At 37.7% G+C, this 16829-nt stretch overlaps 1 protein-coding gene across 1 annotated transcript; it reads left to right on the top strand.

Annotated features, from left to right (window-relative positions):
- The first annotated feature begins 9495 nt into the window (after positions 1-9495).
- ppp1cc (protein phosphatase 1, catalytic subunit, gamma isozyme) lies at positions 9496-16388 on the top strand. The gene is made up of 7 exons (XM_072432454.1): positions 9496-9884; positions 11482-11613; positions 12380-12610; positions 13431-13535; positions 14301-14524; positions 15193-15327; positions 15782-16388. Exons 1-7 carry the CDS (start codon positions 9830-9832, stop codon positions 15869-15871), a joined length of 972 nt encoding a protein of 323 aa, XP_072288555.1. The 5' UTR covers positions 9496-9829; the 3' UTR covers positions 15872-16388.
- The last annotated feature ends 441 nt before the right edge of the window (positions 16389-16829 follow it).

The raw sequence follows: 16829 nt of genomic DNA on the forward strand, positions 1-16829 counted from the left end.
GTTCAATGAGTGGTCAAACCTGCCATAGGCACTTTAATGATTGATTGATTTTTGTTAATTGATTAGTTATTTACTTTTAAACATTTATAAACTCTTTGTATCTATGCCTCTTTTTTTAAGCTAAAGTGTGAGGGTGGTAGGCTAGAACAGCACTTAAGCGTACAGTAAGTTTGAGAGTGTAAAATCCTTTTACAATGTTAAGAGTTTAAGATATTTTAATATCATGAACGCTGACATAATAGTGGTCAGTTCTGAGGATGAAAGAAAAGAAGGTAAGTTGTGTTCTTTTAGAGATGCTGAACCTGTAGCTATCTCCTTGTTTTATTCTTCTAGTCTTGTCTTTGTTTTTTTTTGTTTTTTTACAAACATAAAACAACAAACGGGACCAGGAGCACATTAGATAAGTGAAGAATAAAATTAGAAAATAAATGGGTGGCATCCAACGTAAAGAAGGGTTAATTGTCTGTGAAATTAGTCTATTTTCAAGTCCAGATGCGATTTAATCTTTTTTTTCTCCATTGTGTGTCTATGGCTCATTCTAAAGTTTTTCTTTAGTTCGTTTGAGAATTTAATTTGTCGAAAGAGTTACTGTATTTTCCGGAGTATAAGTCGCAGACAAAAAATGCATAATAGAGAAGAAAAAAAACATATAAGTCGCACTGGAGAATGAAATGCGGTTGCAAGTGTGAAAATAACAAATAAAATCACATATAAGTCGCTCCGGAGTATATAAGTATAAATATAAGTATAAGTCGCAACCCGGCCAAAACTATGAAAAAAGGTGCGACTTATAGTCCGGAAAATACGGTAAAAGCAGGAGCAGCGTCCGGTGCATCGATCAAATCCGCACTTCTACTTTGGTTTTGCTGATGAATAACTTTGCAGATGAACGCGGTGTCGCTGCAGAGGAAGAAAGACACATTTCTTTGATGATTTTGCGGCAGTGTTAATCTCTTTAATACCACACAAAATGGCCCTGTTGTCAGTGATGGCATTTCTGTGGATACATTGGTGTTACAGTGGCATTAGCTGGAGTAATTATCCCCGTTTAATTGGATGAAATGGCAGATGCAGGTGATGTACGGCAGACAATTTTATTTACTTTGACTCCGGGGAGCATCTAAGTGGCATAAATATCTGTAATGTTGGTCCGATTCCACCCAATTAAGAGATTTTGCTTAAAAGTGGTGTCAAATGTTATTTTTGCCTTTTCGCCCACACCTGGTGCCAAGGTGCGAACTGCAATTAGACTTATCAGGGAAACGCTTGATTTTATTTTGTAGCTCACAGGTTTTTTATTAATAAAACAGCACAACAGCAAATGAGAAGATATATTTACACTAGAGGTTCAAACTTATGACACAGGGGAACAAAACCGTCAGCGGTGGAAGAAGTGTGTGATTTTTGACTCTTTTTTTTTCTCGATTGTATTATTTTTTAGTGAATTTTATTTTACTGTTATTTTTAAAGCATTTTATTATATTTGTATTGTTTTTCTACATTTTATTTTTGTTATTTTTAATGCATTTTTATTCTTTTTATGCATATTATTTTATTGTCTTTAATGCACTCTATTTCATTGTTTTTTATGAATTTTTTTGGGATTATTTTTAATGCATTTTCTTATGTTTGTATTGTTTTTATGCATTTTCTTTTATTGCTTTTTAATGCATTCTATTTTATAGTTTTTTATGCATTTGATTTTTTTAATGCATTTTGTTTATTTTCTAAAGCATTTTATCTATTTATTTGACTCTTTTCACCTCTTTTCTCATTTTATTACTGTTGTTTTTGCTGGTTGGTCATCTTTCTTCAAATGTAGCAAGTGAAGTACAGAAACCTGAACATTTTAAGAAGTGCAGTACTTTTACTTTCCACCACTGCAAAATAATATAGTATAAAAATAATCCATGTATTTTGGATAACACCTCAAACAATATGAAAAGTTCTTTCTACATTTCAGTCAAGTTCACATGTTTTTCTAACTATGATGTTTGGTGAAATAGTCTCTGTGGTAAATAATTATCATACAAATAAACGTTGAAAATTGCAGGAAGTATTTCTAAAACAGAATAGCTCCACCTCTGTGATGTCATCAAAAAGCGCCATTCCATCAAAAGAGCAGAGAAAACATACACCTTTTTATGACAGGTGTAATTATTTATAAAATCATAACTATTGTATGACTTAAATGGACTTTGGCCTTTGTTTACAATCTGGTTGCTAGGTAACCGTTGTGGAATTACCTCTACCTATGTCAAACCAGGAAGTGACATTGTATAAACATCACCAAAATGGCAGTTTTACTGAAAAGTGTAGTCTAATGTGTCACATGAACTTTAAAGTACAGATAACTACAGAAGTGCAGTACTTTTACTCATGTTACTTTCCACCGCTGCATCACAAGTATACATGAACTCTAACGTACATGAACTCCAAAGTATTTAACTCTCTTTGGTCTCCCTCGTCACAGGACACAACAGTCTCATCCAAAAAAGACCAGACGAAGCAGCGTGGCGTTTTTAATAGCAGGCATTTTGCGCCGCTGTGGCGGAGGGAACACGGTGTTCTAGTAACGCCACAGAAATATGGAGCAGCGAGGCCCCAGCGGGGACCCAGGTGGGACCGAACACCCACCATATCCTGCGCCGAAAAGGTTGCTATTGTCTGTGGGGCCTGTGTGATGAACGAGCGATATCACGGGCTCAATCAGTCTTTCGCGTACGCTCTTAACCCCAAAACTCACTCCACAAAGTGCGCAGTCCTCTCTGACCTTGTGTCCGTCCTGGATAATGGCGGAGCGGTGAAAGCGATGCATAATTATTACACATTAGTTTGTCTCCAACGTTTAACACCAACGGCCGTCTCAACAGAACACAAAAGACTGCTGTGCTTTTAATGTTTTAGCCGTCAGGAGCTTGTGGTATATTGTTGAGTGCATTGCGTTTGGTTTAATCAGTTGTGGAAATGCAGTTGATATTTAAATATACGTGCAATAGTGTAGGTTATTATCTCTAAATGATGTGTTGAATGGGATTTATAGCTGCTCTTATGTTTGAGTAATAAAATATAACCACCTTGACGTGAAATGAATGAATGAAAGTGAAATGGGCTGTTCCTCTTTAGTAGACACTTTGAAAACTAGCACGTTATATGTAATGCTAAATAATGCTCATTTATCTGTATTCTTTTGATGGTATGTTGAATTGATTTGTGCAATACTTGCTGTGGTTCATCAGCTCATAATTTCAATTGATATTTCCATGTTGTTTGTGAATGAACGTCACTCTTACTTCAAACTTACTGTTATATTTTTGTGTATTTACGTCAGTGTTTTCCATCTGCTTTGTCACACTGGAGTTAAATAAACCTTAAACGTGTGCAGGCTCCACGGTTTGTCCTTCCTCAGTCTCGCTTCACGCTGCAGTGTCCTGTTGAATAAAGTCTTCTGGCCTGGTCTTGTCCCGGTCTTGTCTCGGTCTTGTCCCGGTCTTGTCCCGGTCTTGTCTCGGTCTTGTCTCGGTCTTGTCCCAGTCTTGTCCCGGTCTTAGTACCAGTCCTGGCTTGTTCTCGCTCTGGTCCAGTTCTCGTCTTGGTCTGGTCCTGGTTTGGTCCTGGTCTAGTTCTCGTCCTGGTTTGGTCCTGGTCTAGTTCTCGTCCTGGTTTGGTCCTGGTCTAGTTCTCGTCTTGGTCTTGTCCTGGTCTAGTTCTCGTCTTGGTCTGGTCCTGGTCTAGTTCTCGCCCTGGTCTGGTCCTGGTTTGGTCCTGGTCTAGTTCTCGTCCTGGTTTGGTCCTGGTCTAGTTCTCGTCTTGGTCTGGTTCTGGTTTTGTTCACGCTCTGGTCTTGTCCCGGTCCAGTTCTCGTCCTGGTCTGGTCCTGGTCCAATTTTCATCCTGGTCTGGTCCTGGTTTTGTTCACGCTCTGGTCTGTTCCTGGTCTAGTTCTCACTCTAGTTTGGCCCTGGTCCAGTTCTCGACCTGGTCTGGTCCTAATCTCAGAAGCTAAGCAGGGCTGGGGCTGGTTAGTGTTTGGATGGGGGACTAAACTGGAACAAACTGTCTTTTGTTTCTTTACTAGGAATAAACTCTTCGCCCACATTCTTCAGTTCCAATGTCGATGTCCAAGTGTGAACGCAAACTTAAACTCAGACCAAACCAGCTTCAAACACCTGAAACTAGAAGAATCTGGAGTAAACTAACCGATCTGCGGCGTCAGTGGGTCTACACCAGCACACCAGCACCAAGGGCCATATGGACAAAACAGAAACAAACTAGATCTAAAGCAATTCTATTCCAAGACTAAAATCTGGAGAAAACAAATGGATTAAACAGGGCTGTACAAATAAAACAGGTCTAATGTAGCACAAAACCAGGCCTAAACGTGTCATAAACCTCACATGAAAATACTATGAACCATAAGATAATCAAAAAGGATGTCTAAAATCACAAGATGCTTTCCCCCAGTTTGAGAACCGGTGGTCTAAACGGAGGCTGTTCCAGTGTGAAATGTTTTGTTGTCGGTTTGGGATCCTCTGGAGAAAAGTCGTGCGGCAGAAGACGCTGACTGCACACATCTGCCTGACGTGGCCCGTCGCCGGCCCGTGAGTAACGACGGCCGCGTTCTGCTTACGTCTGTGCCTTGGATGAAGTAGGAGTCGTGTGTTAGTGTAGTAGTGTAGTATTATAGTAGTACAGGGGGTCAAAAACACACTGCCCACAGTCAATCTCTGGCTTCTTTGTTTCTATTCCAGGGACAGTACTCTCAGTTACATGTACAACAGACAGTATTCTTCAGACGTTGTACTTCAGAGTAAAGTTTTCAGACACTTTTACTCCTCCTACTTCAGTCATGTTTATCTAGAAGTAACAGTTTTGGTTCAGTGTTGGTGTGTAAATCTACAAGTGACAAAAGCGTATGTTGACAATATTAAAATATTTAAATGTGTCCGAAAATACATGTTCCTAATACTAATTTAGAGTAACTGTATTCAGGTTATTTTTCTTGTGTTGTTGTTCAGAATACAGTTACTTTAATAAAATTAGAGGAGCGCGTTGTGCTTTTGGATCATAAAATTTAGACTTCAAACATCACAGAATTAAGGAGGAAAATAGAAAATGCAGCTTTTATAGTGAGTGTGTGTACAAGTTTTCCCTCAGCTTATACAAAAAATGCAGCATAAACTGTAAAACAAAAACAAAAAGCTGTTTTAACCTGTGTTTTCTTAATGTAATTTACTGTGAAAGTTCTCTAAGTATTCAGAATACAGCTCTCTGACTGGACAAACAAAACACATTTTAACATTCATTCTGTCACTAAATACATTTTGTGTCCAGCCTTTGAAAACACTTTTTTGTGCATAATTTAATGTTTCATCTTTACAATTACATGAAGTTGAAGTTATAAATCAGATACACTCACGCCCTTAGTTTACCCAAATTCTTTTTTACTTTTGAGTAACTTCTAGAACCACGTTTTACTTCTACACATCTACACAGCAGTGTTAATTTAGTCTATTAAAATACTATTGCCATTTTTACTGATTAAAACTAAATTTAAAATCATAAAGACTAAAACTATGACTAAGATTGTATGCATTTTCATCAACTAAAACAGATTAAAAGTAGATATATTGGTGACCTAAAATGTTGGGTTAAATAATAAAAACTAACGGTAAATACGGTAATAGAAGGTAATAAAAGGGACATGTCTGTGTATGATCATGAAACAATTACATACAATAAAAATAGATCGAAATAAAATAGATAGTTTCTGGATTATGGATTTGGTCGACTAAGTTAATGTGACAATTATCAACTAAAAAGAATCAAGACTAAAATTTTAAATTGTAGTAAAAAGACAAAAAAAAGAAAAACTCGTACAACACTCTCCTCATTCTTACTGTCTGTCACCAAATAACTGTCACTTTACTCTGGACGTAAGACTTTCCTCCTGAAGACAAGCCTAATACTATATTAGAACCTGATTTTTTATAAATATAGCTTCATATTTATCCACAAAGAATGGAAGAATGATATAAACTTTATTTTTACTGCTCTTAAAACCAAAGTAATTATCCAGATGTGTTCTCAAAGTTGATTAGTCGACCGTATGAAACTGAAGTTAAATATTCATGAGAAAGTGTGATAATGTCTTACAATTTTAATTAGAGTGTAAATTAGCACAAATTACATTACAATAATGAAGAGCACGTTTTAAAAAATATGCATAATTCTGTGTAAATGTGAAATCGGAAGATGTATTGAACACAACAAGGAAATTGATGGAATTTGTTAATCTGATCTAATGATTTTACGTCACAGCGGAAGTGTTGTAACAGTCACAGAAATGTGGTGGAGGAGCGCATCACCTACTGGGCAAAACGGGACACTACAGGAACTAAATTGTGTTAAACATTTTCTTTTCTGTGGGGTTTTTATTTCATCAGCAAAATACAGACTGCATTACTCTTATAAAAAACAATTAAACAGGGATTTTTGGGTTACAACATTTTTTTTTTTAAGTTGAGCAGGTCAAATTTTGAACAAAATAAAAATAAAGTTTTCCTAGATTTGCATAAGTTCAAATAGTCTTCCAGGGACGGTGAGTCAATGAGAAAAGCTTTGAACAAAAGGTTTAGTGTTACCAAATTTACATTTAAAAAGCCATAATAATGTTTTTATTCAAGTATCATTTTTGTTCCACTGGTTCTGCCTTATCACACATGTATATATTTTCATTTATGTCTTCGAGAGCATTAGCACTGATCCTGGGCTGGTTTATTTGAGTGCAGTGATCGATAATATAATACAACTAAAAATTAAAAAAAAGGTTTAAATACAAGAAAGAAAAAATTCCAATAACTTTGATTGAACATTATTATTTTATTATCGTTTTTGTCTCAAATGTTTTTCTTCAAGGTCAGAGGTGGCTAGTACTTTATGAAAGTGTACTTCTTGGAACAACTTTCTGACACTATACTTTTACTCCTACTTAAGTAAGAGAATACTTCAAATAAAATATCTACACGTGACAAAAGCTTTATGTTGACAATATGAAATGATAAGAACGTTTCTGGCTCCTTCAGATGTGACTTTGTTTGTCCTTTTTTGTGTCAAACCTCTGAAAATACCAGATTTTGTGCATGATTCAATGTCTCCTCCTTCCAGTTACATCAAATTATTAATCAAATGTTACGTCCTGACAGCTCTGAAAGTACTCTTGACTCATTTCTACTACTTTTGTAATATTATTTTGAAGTAACTTTACCATTTTTGGCCTCTCTACCACCTCTGCATGGTTTTGTTCTAAATCAAAAACAGTCTTATTTATGATTAGACATAAATCAAACACAAATACATCTTTATTTTTCAGCTTGAACTTAAACCTCTTCTTCACAAAACATATTACAAAAGGCAGCTCCAGTCCAGTGTCATAAATGTGCTGATGAATGATGCATCTGGCTCAAAACCAATGATAAGGAATCAATGAACGACATGTCGATCGGCACAAAACCATCAACTCTCACTTATCAACAGGACAGATGGCTCACTGATGGCTTATTGACGTGCTCTGCTCATTCTCGATCGTTAAACCAAATAAATACAGAGTTATTATGACAGCAGGTGCGGCGCGACACAACCGAGGAGGATTGCACTCATTTCACTTTCAAATTGAGTGTGGATTGTACATAATATTCCAACATTTGAAGCAAGTTTTGTCTGAGTTTTGTGTGCGTTTGCTTCATGAGTGAAAGCACGGATTGTATATTTCTGGCACGTCTGTTTTAGTGGTTCAATACTCCACGTCCTTCTTTTTTAAACAATCACATCAGTCAAAAAACATCATCGAAACTGAACCTGAAACATCAACTAGGTACTTGATGATTAGTATTTATTTGTGTTATGTGTCTCTTTTTAAGTTGTCTCTTCGATTCTGTTTATGGGCCAATGTTTTGGTATGTCTGTGTGACTTTTTGGTGTACATTTTAGGGACAATTATTTTGTCATTTTGTTTTCTTATGTAGGTGTTTCTGTTTGTTTACGTTTTATATACCTCTTTATTAAACATTACAACTTTATTTGACCATTTTCCACCTTGTTTTTTTGTCACTCCCTTCCCTAGCACAGCCGGGTTGTAACAATGTGTTTACTTTTCAAACTAAAAGTAAAATTTGGACAGATATTTGATAACTATTGAAGAATTTCTCTGGAATAATATCAAAACTATATAAATGTCTAAATTTGGACACTCTAATTATATTAAAAATAAATGGGAAAGAGAGGATAATTTTGTTTTGACTGACAAAAATGGGAAAGTCTGTGTAAAGCTCTGGAGAACCACAAAAATCACATTTAATAATTCTGTTGGAAAAATGAACCACGTTCTTTATTTATTTTTCTTTTTAAATATTTTGTGCCCGTAGACTTTCTATGTTTTTGGGCCTCAAAACTCCATCCATGGACACAGTAAATGGATACCCCTTGAAAGTTTTTCTGGCTTCAGGGACAAAGCAAAGACCACAACCAACGACAAGGACTGGACCGACATTATAATTGACATTCTAAAACTTCTAATTCCAATAACTACATCTGAAAATGGATAAATACACCGGACTTCAACTTTAGGGATATTTCTATTGTTTGCATGTTGCTTCCCTTTATTCAGTCAATATCTCAATGTTTCTTTACTTTTTTATATGTTGATCAAAGCTCGTCAAACTTTGTCTGCGCCCTCTTGGGAGAAAGTATCCACCCCCCTCAGCCCCTGGGACAGTGCAGAATTGATACTTCACTGTGGTAAATACAGCGTTTCCAGAAGAAGTCGCACTCACGTTACTTCTCGTCACTGTGTATCACTTTTACCACTGCGAGTCCACGGCCGTCACACACTGACTGCTTTCTGCGCGGTGCTGACTCTTCTTCTTTGGTGTTTTATGGTATCCAAGTGTTACATTACCGCCATCTACAGTAGTTGTACGTCTTTATTCTTTAGACTTTATACTTTAAAATGTACAAATACAGAAGCGGTACAACTACAGTAGGTGGCCGTAAATGCACCTTCTCAGTTGCAACACAACAAAAACAACAACAGTAGCAGAGCAAGTTCAAAAGTTAGATTCAAAAAGTGGTGTACATTAACGCCAGACTTTATTCTTTAGACTTTATTTTTTGCCCACAGACAGTTGTACTCCTTAGACTTTAGACTTTTTTTCTTTAGACTTTATTTTGTTGTTGTTGTTGTTGTTGTTGTTGTTGTTGTTGTTGTTGTTGTTTTATGGCGGTTGGTATCCAAGTGTTACATTACCGCCAGACTTTAATCCTACTTTATTCTTTAGACATTATTCTTCTTCCTCGCCCTTTCATCAACACAATATCCCGGGACCACTTTGTTACGTCATAAAGTCGTAAGCTTTATATTTCCAGCTCGAAACGGAACATGTGTTTTTGTTATTTCCCGCAGCACTTGTCGTTCCCAGCTCGTCCACACGAGGGCGCGCCTCTGTCCACTCCTGAAGCCGCTGTTTATAGAACGAGGTGCGGCAGAAAAACAGGGGCACGATCGCAGGCTAACACCACCGCTGCGACCGGAGTGTAGATTTAGGCCCTTTCTGCGGCAATATCTCCATTTTCATCCAGACTTTTTGTATTTCCAATGGCACAAAGGACATCAGGATAAGGCCAAACTCACAGGAAACAGGGTCACATCTTTACAATCACCCACAGCGGAGCTAACGTTAGCGGCTAATGCTAAAGTAGAGTAGCTTTCACAACTGTGTCAACGCCAAAACCTACATTTTTGACTGAATATTTTTTTTATAACACCTCTGCAATGGCGGATGTCGACAAGCTCAACATAGACAGTATCATACAGCGCCTTTTAGAAGGTAAGATGTTGGTGAAATGCACATGTAAATATTATACTAAGCAGCGGAACATTGAGGGTGAGCTAGCTAGCTTCGGCTAACGCAAACGTTTGTAGCTTTAAACGCCAAAAGGCATTTATACAACATATGGATTATAATGACGTCTATATGTATGATTTCAACAGATATGATTGTAATTTAAAGACGGTGTTTCGTGTGAAAGTGCGTAAATATAACCTCTGTGAATCGCACGCACACGTCAAAGTGCGACAAGGCGCATCTGTTTACCTTCTGTCTCTGGTCTGGGACAGAGCTCCGACTACAGCTGCATAACTCTGCTTCTAAATGTGCAAACCGTTAGTCAAATTCCTCTCATTGGCGTGGCATCCATTTGCAGTTTACCGTTTGATCAACCAGAAGCATTTAATCGCGGATAAGATTGCAAAATATATCGCAATTGAACGTTTTAGTTGAGGCGCAATGATCTGTCCTCTGCAACTAAGGCCACATAAAGGAAGTAGTATTTATAAAGTAGCATTGTTTGTGTTGAAAATGTCTAAGAATAAATACTAATGTTTAAACCTCTACAAAGACAGGACTCTTTAGTTTCTTTTCATATTTCAATCTTTCAAATGTTTATGCTGCTGGAGTTGTGTACAATGTGCATTCTGAACAGAAGATGCAAATATATGAAGTAGATCATAACTCTTTTTAATCATTAACTGACAGATCTTATTACTAAGAATTTTGTGTCATTTGTTTCAAGAGTAGAAATCTGTTAGGTGTTTGTTTGTCTTTTACAAAGGACTGCAAAGTACTGTTTTCTAGACTCAAAATATTGTTTGTGCTCCACAGAAAGAATAACATGAAAAGTGTATTTTATAATCTTCAATGAATTCCAAAAAATAATAGAAAATACAGTTAAACATGCATTTAAACTAGGCTCTGATGTCACACACATGTATCTGTGGTTTTTGTTTGATTGTTCATATTTTGTTACATTCTGAGGTTAACAATCCCAGTTTCTCCATTGAAATCACATTATGCTCCACGTCTCTTTTGCCCTTGTTCCTGAATTTAATATGTATTTACAAACAGTTACAAACAGTTGAGCAGAATGGTTCTGTCGTTTTTACCTCCAGTTTTCGTTCATCGCTTTTTCCATTTGAACTGAAGATAATGCCCTGAAGGAAAACTGGGAATGACTTACAAAAACAAATATCTGTTTAGGCCTGTCACAATAACATATTTTGAAGTTTGATATATTCTTAATTATACTGAAATGGGACGAGCTGGTCCCTGGCCCGGGGGAAAGGCTCCAGTCACCCCCTAACCCCGGGAACAAGTGGTAAAAAATTGATGTATAAATATTGAAATGGCTTTATTCCACTGACAATGTAACTGTACATTTGAATAATCCCAATAGATTTGATTAGCTTTTATTGCGTCTTGGTCAGGATTACAAACATTATTACAAAGTGTATAAATATGTTCATTACAACAAACTTATCAGCTATCGACCGCGACAAAAATCTGATCAATTCCAATTGCAAGGCTAGAATAGTGGGCTCTTCTCTCGATGTTTTTATGAACGTGTTTAACGTGACTGTGTTTCCAGTGAGAGGGTCCAAACCCGGGAAGAACGTGCAGCTTCAGGAGAGCGAGATCCGTGGCTTGTGTCTGAAGTCCCGGGAGATCTTCCTCAGTCAGCCCATTCTCCTGGAGCTGGAGGCACCGCTCAAGATCTGTGGTGAGTCCAGTCTGAGCCAAACAAGCAGGATTATTACTCACAGTGCTATCAATATAAGAACTGTAAAGGCAAAGTGTGTATCATATATAGCATGTATTCAGATCACACAACATACATATTTTTTGGTAATACATTGGTTACTATTACATCCCTAGTTGAGTTTCTAATGTGTTATTAGTTGTCCAGTTGTGAAAGGGCATTACTGCTACACACCAAAGAATAGGATTGTAATAATTGAATACAAAACATCAATGAATGTCTTTGTATTGTTGCTCTGCACTGATTTAGGTCACTTAGTCTGAGAGGCGCTCGCTTTGCCAAGAAACTGAAAAATCCTCTTGATCAGAAGGAAAACGAGAAGAGAGCTGTGTCAAAACACTTTCTCAAATGTGCACTCGGATTTCTAGAGATGGAAATCCGCTCCACATTAGCCGCTAACACAGCTAGCATCGATTGGCTGGAGCCGAACAGACCCTGCGTCCAGGTCTACAGTACAAGAGCTTCTGATGATATTATAGGGATGGGACAAGACCTCGAGAGACTAAAGTCGGAGTGCTACTTCTACAATGACTGCAAAAATATAAATTAATAAAATAAATAATTGATGATTTATTTAGAATTATGTCAAAATCTTGTCTTACCTCGTTTTCGTGGACTCATACCGTCTTATGGGAATTGTGTCTCCCAACGTTTGTGTTATATGATATTATACTAACATATTCTTGTCTTAAATCCTTGTATTTGAGTATTGTAAATGTCTTGTCAGGGGACATCCACGGCCAGTACTACGACCTGCTGAGGCTGTTTGAATACGGCGGCTTCCCTCCGGAGAGTAACTACCTGTTTCTGGGCGACTACGTGGACAGAGGGAAGCAGTCTCTGGAGACCATCTGCCTCCTGCTCGCCTACAAGATCAAGTACCCCGAGAACTTCTTCCTGCTGCGCGGGAACCACGAGTGCGCCTCCATCAACAGAATATACGGCTTTTATGATGAGTGTAAGAAGTAGTTCAGGCACTGACTCTTGAGACGCCTTTCCTTTTCTCACCTCTGTTTCTACACTCTCTGTGGATCAGCCGGTCGACCCTAAATACACCCATTTTGTCTTTTTAATCCTCAAAGCTTGACAAAGGCACACAGAAACATGCTGTAAAAGTGATTATTATTATTATTTATTCACTATACACAAAAGCATAAATACGTGATTGAATTGAGAAAGTTAAACTACTGTTATAAGTGCTCTGTGAAGACTAGACATTATTTGAATTAGCTTGTAGTTAAATCTGAAATTGTGTCTAGTTAAAAAGACAAAATCATAAATAAAATGGGTATAAATCCGAGAACATTTTTATCTTTGTTGATGTTATAATTGAATGACTTAGTAGAAGCACATGCAGCGACTTAGAGATTGTTTTTGCAAATGTTCTTAGTCTGAGCCAGGATTTAAAATGTTGAAACAAACCCTGGGGGTGAATGCTCCGGTCGCACAGCTCTGAGGCTCCACTGTCCTGAACTGACTTTGGGACTCTCGCGCTTCATTTGCATATCTACAGTCTGTTTGGATGCAGTTTGATAAGTGGCATTTGTAATGTTTTTGGCACGTCAATGCAGGAATTCATGTGATTCAGGGTAAGTTTGCTCTTGTCAAATGATGTAACAGACAAGCAAGAACAAGAGCAAAGGGCCACTCTGAAGCTGGTATTTGTTTTCTCCAGGCCACAACACAGTCCTTTAAACTTAACATTCATATTTGTTTGTTATCTTTGCATTCTATTTTTGCTCAGCTTTATTATAAACATGTCTCACTTCTTGTTTCAGGTAAAAGAAGGTACAACATCAAACTCTGGAAGACTTTCACAGATTGTTTTAACTGCCTCCCGATTGCCGCAATTGTGGATGAAAAGATTTTCTGCTGCCACGGAGGTGAGCGCTGCATTACATCTAAAGGAACTCGTGTTAAATCTGATCATTTTTATCCGTGACATTGTCCAAACTCCAACAAAATGCCAACATACAACAGAATTGAGTTCAACCTGGTTCAAAGTAATACTGTTCACAAAACGCAGCTGTGGTTGAGGTTTGGCCCTGTCGTGCACGTGGGGCTTTGTGTTCTGTGTTGTGTCTCGTCTCTACACGAGACACCGCAAGAACTACGCCCATTTTTTTTGCATGCCACAATGTTTTGTCTGTCAGACTCGCGTACGAAGCCTTGTGGTCGAGTGGTAATATTACAGCTCTGGGCTGCGCTGGTCCTGCCTCCCGACGCTTTCACAGATATCTCTTCTCTTCAGAGACCGTCAAGAGAAAATGTGTAGTGTTTATAGCAAACAAGACATTTCTAAAACAATCTGTTGGACAAGGCTAAATAAAGCACAGGAACCCGTTATGCAGACAAAGTGCTGTTATTTCATTTGGCAAAGACGGTCCAATTCGGGTACAATAAATACAGAGCAAATGTTTGACCTGTTTTCAATCCTCCACAAAATCTGCCACTCCTGCCAAAAAGCACGAGAACATTTTGCGTAAACAAACCTTGTGTCTCTTTATCTTCTTTCTCTCTCGTTAAAAGGTCTCCAAGTTTAAATGCAACCATAATTAATACTGGACAACTGCTTTTTTGATTTGTTCTCTTTTTAACGGTGACGTCTGTGCCATGTCCTGACCTATGTGTCTGTTTGTCTGGTGCAGGACTGTCCCCCGACCTTCAGTCCATGGAGCAGATTCGCCGGATCATGCGGCCCACTGACGTCCCGGATCAGGGGCTGCTGTGCGACCTGCTCTGGTCCGATCCGGATAAGGATGTCCTGGGCTGGGGAGAGAACGACCGGGGCGTCTCCTTCACCTTTGGCTCTGAGGTGGTGGCCAAGTTCCTGCACAAACACGACCTGGATCTGATCTGTCGCGCCCACCAGGTAAAGCACTGAGTACTTACTGTACTATATGTTACTTGTACACCTAGTAGCACCACAGCAGAAAATAGTTGGGTTACGGAATACCACCATGACAGGCTAAAGCAGGATTAGAGAAGTCAAGACTAAACCTGGGCCTGCTCTGCCAAACCCTGTAACTGTTTAACTGTGGTATCTAAAGTACGACTAAACCGGGTCTAGAGCTGGACTAAGCCAGCTTAAACTTTGACTGAACCAGCTTTAAACTTGGACTGAACCAGCAAAGGTTTTTGCATTATTATTATTATTATTATTATTATTATTATTATTATTATTATTATTATTATTATTATTATTATTATTATTATTATTATTATTATTATTATTATTATTATTATTATTATTATTATTATTATTATTATTATTATTATTATTATTGCCGTTTCATTCCAACAGCAACAGACAATAAATCTAAATTATTCTGGGGGAAAATGGGGTGATTGTATATATATTTTTATCATATATTATTATGTAGCTATGTTGTACTTAAATATTATGGTTTTAGTCCATTAGTCTTAAAGTAAACATTTGTAGCCTTTAGACAAATTAAAGTCATTAAAAGTGTGTCCCTGTTGCAGCTGCAGGCGCTCGTCTCTTTCTGCAGAACCCGTTCATTGTTTGTCTTTCCGCAGGTCGTCGAAGATGGATACGAGTTTTTTGCAAAGAGACAACTCGTGACTTTATTCTCTGCTCCAAACTACTGTGGGGAGTTTGACAACGCAGGTGCCATGATGAGCGTGGATGACACACTCATGTGCTCTTTTCAGGTCAGGCTTTGACATTTTACACAGCTGGAGGGAAACAGGGCGTAGAACTCTGAATCAAACACACAATATACAATAGAATATAAGGTTTTGGCAAATGAAAACCACTGGGCATCATACGAGTTAACTCAGAGGCTTTACTGGACAATAATTTACAGAAATGTTGACCATATACAGTAATTATTCTTATAATTCACTATAAAGTATACTTTTTGTGAAGCTCAAGTACAGTTTTGAGGCTGGAAGACAGTATTTGTCCATCACTTGCTTCAGAAATGCCTCAACTTCTTATTGGTTATGTCTATGAAACAAAGGGAACTCTAATGTCAATATTTGCTTGCATTTAAGTTACTTTTGACTGGCCAAATGTCAGTTTTTTTGTGTGAATTAATTAGAAAATGAAAGGGGACACTAATAAAGGATTATCTTATCTTATAACCTGTATTTCCTTGTCTAGATTCTGAAACCAGCTGAGAAGAAGAAGCCAAACGGCAGCCGCCCAGTGACTCCTCCTCGCAACATGGTCACAAAACAGGCCAAGAAATGATGGGGCCCTGGGGTCCCGCTCTGCACTCCTGCTTGTCTTCTGCATTTGAAGGGTCCCGCATCCTTCGTGCTGCCAATACTGAAAACATATTCACTCCTACTTTGATGAGAGCAAATGTTTTAGTTGTTTTGTTCACGGGGGTAAACCGATAAGTCACCATGATAACCTCAGGTGTTTTACTCCATTTGCAGCTAGTCTTCGCCACATACGACTGTTCAATCAGGAAAACGTCAACACACGGCTACGATGATGCACAGGAATGCCTTGTTAAAAGCTGTGCACAATGTTTCAAATTGATTTAATTATTTATCATCTTTTTTCCACACTCGCCAGTGATAATTAATGGGAAAGTCACAAACACCTACTTAATAATTTGATTTTCAGTTAGTTGGTGTCAGCACATCAGCACCCCACAACATCACATTTTTAAACACGTCTTGTGCTAAATTAAACTAATAAATGACACTCTTATATCGTTGAAATCTTTCTAATAAACTGAGTGTATTTTAGGGGGGAACTTGTATTTGAAATTAATTTTGTTTGATGTTTTATGCTTTTAAATCTGCAATAAGTACAATACATTATGTTCTAAAAAACTTTGCTGTGGTGGTTCTTGACTCCATTCCTCCAATGCATCACTTCTCAACAGAATTTGAATACATTATGCAGTATTCATTTTGCATGTGCGGGAATACGTTGCAAAAAAAAAAGTTTTATGCCGTGTGTATTCATTGAAACATTGGAATCATATTTTCTTTTTTACTGGCTTTTTCAAGCACTTTTTGAAACATAAAAGCAGAAATGTTTTTGCTTTATTTGATATAGAATGAAACTAAAAACCCGGAACAGTAGGTGGCAGATTATCGCCTCTTTATCATTAGCGCGGAATCTACCGGAAACCTTACAAAATAAAACACAATCTGTCCGGTCATGCCCTTGTTTTGAAAAACCCGACTTG

This window comes from Eucyclogobius newberryi, unplaced genomic scaffold (genome assembly GCF_026437365.1).
Source record: "Eucyclogobius newberryi isolate DKJ021-1_F unplaced genomic scaffold, fEucNew1.0.hap1 SCAF_6, whole genome shotgun sequence".
In the NCBI taxonomy this organism is placed as follows: Eukaryota; Metazoa; Chordata; class Actinopteri; order Gobiiformes; family Gobiidae; genus Eucyclogobius; species Eucyclogobius newberryi.